This window comes from Haplochromis burtoni, unplaced genomic scaffold (assembly GCF_018398535.1).
Source record: "Haplochromis burtoni strain Fernald_Lab_line unplaced genomic scaffold, NCSU_Asbu1 Contig_422, whole genome shotgun sequence".
Classification (NCBI taxonomy): Eukaryota; Metazoa; Chordata; class Actinopteri; order Cichliformes; family Cichlidae; genus Haplochromis; species Haplochromis burtoni.
In genome coordinates this window covers 427,609-436,302 of record NW_024582783.1, presented here as the reverse complement: position 1 = coordinate 436,302, position 8,694 = coordinate 427,609, and the positions used below count along the sequence as shown (strand labels likewise).

At 43.5% G+C, this 8,694-nt stretch overlaps 1 protein-coding gene across 2 annotated transcripts in view; it reads left to right on the top strand.

The window, feature by feature from the left end:
* Positions 1-3,384: 3,384 nt before the first annotated feature.
* The window catches only part of stxbp4 (syntaxin binding protein 4), a 79,921-nt gene continuing 74,611 nt past the window's right edge, over positions 3,385-8,694 (top strand). For both annotated transcript variants that reach the window (XR_006052837.1, XM_005944778.3), the window contains exon 1: positions 3,385-3,630. Coding sequence is in view for 1 of the 2 variants with exons in the window: in XM_005944778.3 (XP_005944840.2) it covers positions 3,575-3,630 (56 nt within the window). In the remaining variant the exon portion in view is untranslated. The remainder of the gene's footprint in view (positions 3,631-8,694) is intronic.

The following is an 8,694-nucleotide window of genomic DNA, read 5'->3' as shown; positions in this document are numbered from 1 at the left end:
GTGAATCTGCGCTCATAAACAGTCCAGGTTTGTTAATAGTTTGCTTGGTTACCATGGAACCAGGTGACGAACAGACCTCTGTGGTTTTAGCTCGCGTGTTTCTGGGTTAGAGGTCGTCACATTTACTGATATTCTCGCCGGCCAATGTCTTTGATGCGTCATTGCTGACGACCTGAGGGTGAAACTTGTTTCCTTCTGTGGGGACAAACCCGATGAAGAATGAGGAAGTGTTGAAATCTCGGTGTTTCTGTTGAGCTGTGGGTTGGCCTGATCCACAGAGGTGTGGGGTTTCTAAGACTGTTTTCTCCTGCTTTACACTTCCTGTGACTCACACAGATGAGTGTTTGGTTGTATAAATATCAGCTAAACTTTAGAAATGAACCCTGACAGCTCAGAACTGGAAATATTTCATATTACATTAAAGAACTAACTAAAAACTGCTCAGTTACTCACCAGCACCAGAGGTTAATAGTAATAATAAGATTCAGAGTTTAGCTGAAAATAAAAGACGACTCAGCTGCTGCTCAAACAGAAACTGATAATAAAGCTGTAAAATCATAAAGGAAAGATGGTGAAGCTCTAAAACACTCGTGTCTTTTTCTGTTGTCTCAATGAACTCACCTGTAAAGAGCAGCATTAAAAATGACTCCAAGCTTTCAGTCTCAGTGAAAACAAAGACGCTGGACGTTAAAGAGTTCATAACAAATCTGAAATTTAAGCACGTCATAATTAATTATTAATTCTTTATTTAACCAGGAAAGACCCACTGAGATTTAAAATCTTATTTACAAGGTGACCTGAAAAAAACTAAATTTACAAATTATGAAACATCATTGATCACAAAAATCTAAATAAAAAGTTCAACGGTGTCACCAAATAATTCAACAAACAACACATTTGCATGCAGATCTTTGAGTGTTTAAAATATTGACCATTTGTTTAAACAGACTCCGAGAAACAAGATCCTTGTAAAGGATCCTTATAAATTTATATCTGGAAGATCTGCTGCAGATCCTTTATAAATGAGAATATCCTAATGGTTTAATGTTCCCACTGATAAGACTTCACTCAAAAGACAAATCTGAATTTCGGTTTCAGTTTTTTTCCCAACTTGTCATGGTCCAGGGTCCCAGCGTTCTCAGTTCTCTGGTGTTTTTGTCGTTTCGTTCACTTTGTTAGTCTAAGGTTATTCTGTAGTACCTAGGTTGTTCTGTTTAGCTTTTCCTCCTTGTGTCTTTGCCCTCTGAGTGTCTGTTTGTGCTTATGTGAGTTCTTGTGCCTTGTTTCCCCTCCTTGTGTTTTAACTCGCCATGTTTATCTGTTTCCCATCCCTTCATGTCTGCTCTCTCTCTCCCTCGTGTTTCTCGCTTCCTCTCGTCTGCCTCTCCTCCTGTCCGGCATCATGTTCCTCTGTTTCCTGTTTTATTGTGAAGGGCTCATGTTTCCATGTTCATCACGTTCATGACACCAACTGTTTGATATGAGACTTGGAGGGAGGAGAGAGAATCACCAGTCAAGAGTTAGATACCAAATCAGTCTTCCAACCGCGAAGAGCTGTGATAGATGGAAAAGTCAAAGAATTTAATTTAGTGTTGGAAACAACATGTATTTATTTTTTTGCATTGAAAAGTAATTTTGAACAGCACAAAGTTTGCTGAACAGTATTAAATGATTGTTGGAGCTGAGGTGTAGAATACATCACAGTGTCGTCAGCATAAAAATGGAAATTAGTGTTCTATACTCCTTGATCAACATTAACATATCTGGTGAATAATAATGGCCCCAGGACTGAACCCTGGGAATCACATCAAGGAAGCAAGATCAAAAAATGATCAGACCTCAAAAAGATGTAGATAATGGGCAGTTACAATGTAATAATAATTTAGGGCTTGGTTTTAAAAAAAATTAATATATTTGTAGCAATGACACAGTGTGTTACATACATTATGTCCATCCATCCATCTTCTTCTGCTTATCCGGGGCCGGGTCGCGGGGGCAGCAGCCTAAGCAGAGAGGCCTAGACCTCCCTCTCCCCAGCCACCTCCTCCAGCTTATCCGGGGGAACACCAAGGCGTTCCCAGGCCAGCTAAGAGATATAATCTCTCCAGCGTGTCCTGGGTCTGCCCCGGGGCCTCCTCCCGGTGGAACAGCTCACCCAGGGGGCATCCTTGTCAGCTGCCCAAACCACCTCAGCTGACTCCTTTCGATGTGGGGGAGCAGCGGCTCTACTCTGAGCCCCTCCTGTATGGTCGAACTTCTCACCCTATTTCACCCTTTGGAGGAAGCTCATTTCCGCCGCTTGTATTTGCGATCTCATTCTTCGGTCACTACCCACAGCTCGTGGCCATAGGTGAGGGTAGGGACGTAGATCGACCGGTAAATTGAGAGCTTCGCTTTTGCACTCAGCTCTCTCCTCCACAATAGACCGGTACCAATCCTTCTGTCAATCTCCGGCTCCCTTCTCCTGTCACTCTTCAACAAGACCCTGAGATACTTGAACTCCTCCACTCGTCCCGGGATGAGACCCTGACCCGGAGTGGGCACTCCACCCTTTTCCGGCTGAGAACCATGGCCTCAGATTTGGAGGTGCTGATCCTCGGCTTCACACTCGGCTGCGAACCGTTCCAGTGCCAGCTGGAGGCCTTCACCCGATGAAGCCAACAGAACCACATCATCCGCGCAAAGCAGAGATGAGATTCTGAGACCACCCAAGTGAAAGCCCTCCGCCAGTTGGCTGCGCCTAGAAATCCTGTCCATAAAACTTATGAACAGAATCAGTGACAAAGGGCAGCCCTGGCTTCAATGCTAAGTTGTTTGTCAGTGATAAATGTGTTGAGTCATGGATTATACCCAAATATGAAAAAAGTCCATCTTGGGCAACAAACTACATACATTTAAAAGGAGAAGTCCAGTCTTTGCTCTAAAGTCATGATGTGAGTATCAGGCTCAGCAGAGTCGCTGTTCATCAGCTGGGAATGGGACAGTAAGCACGCCTGACACTTTGGTTTGATGTAAGCAGCTCGCACTGCTGATATTACAGCTGAAGGAAGCTAACGAGTACTGGGCCTAGATTTCAGCTGCAGTGGTGTAAAGAGTTCAAACTTTGTGATGATGTATGAACCAGGAGACCATCCCAACCAGTCTCCAAATGTGAGCCTGAACTGAACTTCCTGTCTCTGCTTACAGGTGATCTTCACCCACAGAGGCTACATTTCAACACATTTAATCTCCTGTTTAATGTTCTCATCCTGCAGCTGAAGGAAACTTTAAAGTTTGGTGTGTGTGTGTGTGTGTGTGTGTGTGTGTGTGTGTGTGTGTGTGTGTGTGTGTGTGTGTGAGGGATGGGTATCAGCACGGATTAGTGAGTAAAGGTAAGCGTGTCTCTCCCTGTCTAGGCGGATTTCCATTCCTCTCCTCTCTGTGCGGTCACACACACCGTCCCGGTTTGAACCGCCGCTGCCGCCTCTTCTCATCTCATCGTCTCCTCTCGGCCGCCCGTCTCGCTCCTGTTTTTTTTCTTTGTGTGTGCGTTTATGTGAGAGCTCTTTATTTGTTTGTCTGAGGCCATCGTGCAATGCCATTCCTCCCCCAGGACGCTGAGCGATTCGATGGGCTGTCTCTACTCTACTGGTAAGCTAATTCTTCCTCCTCCTCCTCCATCCTCTCTCTCTCTTTGTTTTAATGGAGAAACTTGTCTCCTGTACATGCTTCAGTGCTTTTGTTTTTCTGCCTCGCTCTCTGCTCATGTGGGTCGCAGACTTCAGAGGTGAAGCAGGTTTACAGGCTGTTTGGCGCCAGATGCCGCGGAGTTTAAGTCCACATGCTTGTACGCAGTTCTGGGTCAGAGACGCTTTAAAGGACAGTGCAGCGCTCGCTGCTCCGCGCGGATTTCCATTCTTATTCTATTGTTTTGCCTTCCACCAGATTTTAGTGGCACATACTTTTTTTACTCCAGTGCTCTGATTTACTCATGTTACACCTGAAGGTCACACATTTCAGATAAAACAGTGCTGCTGTCGTCGGGTGAAAGAGCAGAATGAACTCTTAGCTTATGAGAACCAAAGTTTGGCTGCAAGTACAGATGATTTAATCCTGTAATTTAATTTAAATTTTTTTATTCCTGTGAATTTTCTCTGTTGTTGTTACTCGTCTTTGCATCGCTTTGCATGCATGAAAGCTTTCGATAGGCCAAGTTAGAACTGCACAGTTTAACAAAACGTGCACAGCCGAGATGCTCAAACCAGAGAATTTATTGTAAAATGAACAAACTAATAGCTGCACGGACTCTGAGATTATGGGCTGCTACTATAAAATAGTCCATCTCTGATCACCATCTCTCAGGTCACAGACCTACAACTTAACACGTCATCAGCCCTCCAAAAAGACAGCTGCTTGATTGTAGGAAAACAATCATATCATCTGTAGTTGTGGAAGGATCATTTAAATTAAAGGCATTAAAAGTTGACATAGGGTCAGGAATTAGTCCGGACCTCCTGCCGGTTTACCTCCGCAGTGGGGTGAAGAGAGGTACAGGGATCAGCACACTCACGTGCCTCAGGATCAGTCCTTATGTAATGTTTTTCTACTCTAACTGATCCTTACTACTTCTCTCACGCACATTTGAATCGATGTTTTGTCTAAAACATGCAGGCACACATTCACAGTCACAGTGCGATGAGTCCATCAGGGTTCAGTGTCTGGCCCAAGGGCACTTTGGCATGCTGACTGGAGCATTGAGGGATCAAACCACCAAACCCTGAGTGACCCTGATGAAAAGGCATCCAGTGACAGTCGTTCCATGGTTTCACCTCCAGAACGCTTTGGTTTTGCCTCCTCTGCATGAATGTTATGAACCTCCGTTATTTTAGCTGGAACTGAAATAAACAACAACCACGTTCTGGGTTTAGAAAGAGATAAAAATCCACGGCTGCAAAGGGACCTGCTGCTGATGGACAGACGAGCCAGGTTAGGCGTAAACACATGCGTGGATATCACCTAGATATCAACATCAGATTGACTGATGGTTTATTGCAGGAATGTACTCAACAGCAACACGTTGCAGTGGTAGTTTCTGTGTCATCTCATCAGTCTATCAGGGGGTTGTGGAGGAGTTTTGCTCCACTCTTCTTTGCGGCGTTGCTTCGTTTCATTCAGGTTTGCAGCATTCATTCATGCACAGCTCTCTGAGCTCTGCAGCAGCTCCATTCTTTTCTTTTTCAGTTGTTCTGTTGGAGATCTGCTGCGGTCCTGTTGATGACCCAGTTTGGTCCAAGTTTCAGCTGTGGGACAGATGGCCTCACACTGGCTCTAGATTACTTTGGTATACAGAGAAGTTTACGGTGCACTAAGATCATCATCCCTCCACCACCGTGCTCATGGTCGTATGAGGTTTGGTTTCATCCAAGCATGCTGCTGTGCATTAAGGACAAACAACTCCACTCTGGTCTTGTTCACTGCAGAAGTCTTTGCTTTGTTCAGACACAGCTTTACAGATGTAAAGAACTTCTGCTGCAGTTCTGTGGAAACCTTCTGCTTCAGTCATCTGAGCATCTTTAACCTCCTAGGACCTGGCGTCCACATATGTGGACATCACATTTTGGGTTGTCTAGACCAAAATACTAAATTTTGCTCTACAAGGACCTACGAGGACATTACACTGCCTCTGTTTTATCAAAATTTAAAACAAATATCCTCATATGTGGCTCTCATTCTTCTTAGAAACAAAAATTGGTTTAAAAAAAAAAATTTGGTGATTCTTTGTTTTTACATTCATCAGGTCCAATATGCCCAAATATCAAAGAGAAATTAAAAATGCTGCCATGGAAGAGTTCAGGTCTTAGGAGGTTAAGCAGCTCTAATGTAGACTCACCATTATTATACACGCCATGTTAGGACCAGTGTTAGGGCTACAGAACTGCATTAACTCTCCATGGCACAGATTCAACAAGGTGCTGGAAACATATTGAAGTGTTGAATGTTGGAGAAATCAAAACAGGAACTGCAGTTTTACGAGTGTTATGAAGTATTCAGCTCAACTGTATTAAACAGCATGACTCCTGGCAATCAAATAAACACACTCCATGATAAGCATCCCTTACTTCTTTTTATGTACTGGCTATGAATGAGACATGAAAGTGAAACGTGAGCCAGCAGTTCGGGTTTCCTGCACAGCTTCCTGTGTCTGGTAATAATCTGTCAGCGTATGGATCCATCCCCATCACTCAAGCTGGGGAAAACATCTGCTGCGCTTCACCGCAGGGAGTCTCCTCTTTGTGTTCCCCCTCTCATGCTTTTATTTGACACTTAAACATACAGAGAAAGACGGCAAACAGACAGGAGCAGATTAAATATGCAAACACCAAACAGTAATCCTCACGCGCTGCAGCTCTCTGTACATTTGCATAGCTCACGGATCAGCGTGCATTTTCATCAGTTTAGACTGAAGAAAATAAGTTATCTGTTCATTTGGCTGCACAGATATTTAACACAACACTGGAAGCAAACATTCAAACCTGAACTCACTTCCTTCTCTTCCTTCATTTTCATGTGATCCTCTCTTTGCTGGAACATTTGAATGAAATTAAATCCTGGCTTTCACAGCTCTTGGGGGAGGTGGGGTGACGCTCAAGCAGCAACTTCAACGGCTGAAAAATGAAGTGAGTGGAATGAGACAGAAACTGCAGTTCTTTTAATGTCCACATAAAGGATGTTCAGCTTTAAATGTCCAGCTTTACAGCAGAAGTTACGTCTGAACTTAAACCTTATTGTCCAGCTGAGTTTATTTCCCCAAACTTTAGAGGAGACTTCACTAAGTGGAATTAGTATGTGTGATGAAATCATACAGTGCAAGGATGCAGCTAATCAAGAAGAAGACAAATAAGAATTAGACTGTTTTTACCTTTCAGTTCTCAGTCCTCATTGGTTTTTGGATTAAAAGAAGCATTTTGCTAATGTGACATCTCAGATACAAGTTGGTGTAACTGTCCAGCTGGTTGCTGCAGAGAGGTGCATGGTGCTGCTTTGGTCTCTAGCAGAATCAGCATCACCTGTTGTTCACGTGGAAGAATGATTCACCAAGTGCTAGTGACACTGTGAAAATGCTGACTGGAGACCTTTCACCTTCAAAGTAAAAGTTCCACCTTTGCTGGTTTGCACTGCATGTTTTAAAGCTACACTTTTGCTCAGAGTGTAAATGTTAATATTTTGCAGAAAGGTCTGCATCTTTCATTAAAAACTTCAGCTGATCGCAGCCGTCTGCCTGTGATCAAAGCAGTTGCAAGGAGGTTTTTGGTGCAGCAACCTCTTTGCAACCGATCTCACCCAGCAAGCCTCCTGAAACCATCCACAACCACTGCGGGAACACACGTTTTTCCCAAGTGACCGGAGGTTCCAGGGTGTAGTCTACTCCTCTGTAGGCCTTAACAGGTGGACAAAGAGCTGATGATGACTGTGAAGGAAGAGCTAGAAGACTTTAACCTACCATCAGTTAAAACACTCAGTCATCTGTGCCTGTGGACAAAGACCCTGAGGTGGGCTCAGTTAATGTTAAAACTTTGTCAGATGTTGGAACATCTGAAATATGTGCCTCACTTTAGAAGTGAGGGTAAAAGAGGTTTTCAGGTGGAGAATATGTGACCAGGCTTCTCTTTAGATATAATTTTATTGTACATGGAATTGATCGCTTTAAACCAGCAACATTAAACTGGTGATTGTTCCATTATTTCATTAATTACCAGTTACTAAAAATAGAAAAAAGTCAGTTAAAACTGTGACACATGGATCTGTTTAATATCTACATAACAGCACAAAACCTCAGGGACATCTCTTTCAGTTTCATTGATGCAGCCAGTAAACTATACTGCAGGTTTAAGTGGAAGGTCTGTCTCTTCTGCAGGTAAAGCTACAGATAGGTGCATAGGTGTAGGCGATGGTGGTCTGGAGGCTCTGCAGCGGTGTTAGCATGTCCTCGCTGGCGCCCGGCCTCTGTGGGATGTTAATCATTTGCGACAGGTCGTGCAGATTATCAGGTATTAAGTGATCAGTTTAATTGCTCCCTTGTGTCCCAGCAGTTGGCTTTGCTGCACATTGTCAGCTGCTGTCGTCTGTTTGTGGGCCTGGGGGAGCTGCTGCTGTCAGGTTACTGATGTGGAAAGGTACGTTTGTTTTACGTTTTTACGTGTAGTAGACAAACTCACGATAATGACTCTTCATCGCTGAGCCGGGGGCAGGCGGAAGCCAAAGGTTATGCAGAGTGATAAGATCTGGCAGCGTCTTGCTGTACTGATCCAGGCTTACAGTGAATGCATCAAATACCCAAGTGAGTCTGAGCATTTAGATCTGAGTTCATGCCTGCACTGATGTGTTTGACAGGAGAGATTCTCATTGGCCAAAAGAAAAATCCAACTATAAATTAACTATAATGGAAATCTATAAATGGAATAAAACGAGACTCCACACCATCTTTAGGACACAGAATTTCACTGTGCACCAAAACTGGAGCTGTTAGCCGTAAAGCAGCCATATGATTGGACATTTTAACATTGAGTGGCCTTTTCTTTTTTTTTTTCCTTTTTTGCCTGTCCCGTTTGGCTCTTTTGCATCAGAATTATTGTCTAAAGGCGAGGAAAGATGCCCGACGGATTTACTTTACCAAATAATAATAATAATAATAATAATAATGGATTGGATTTATAT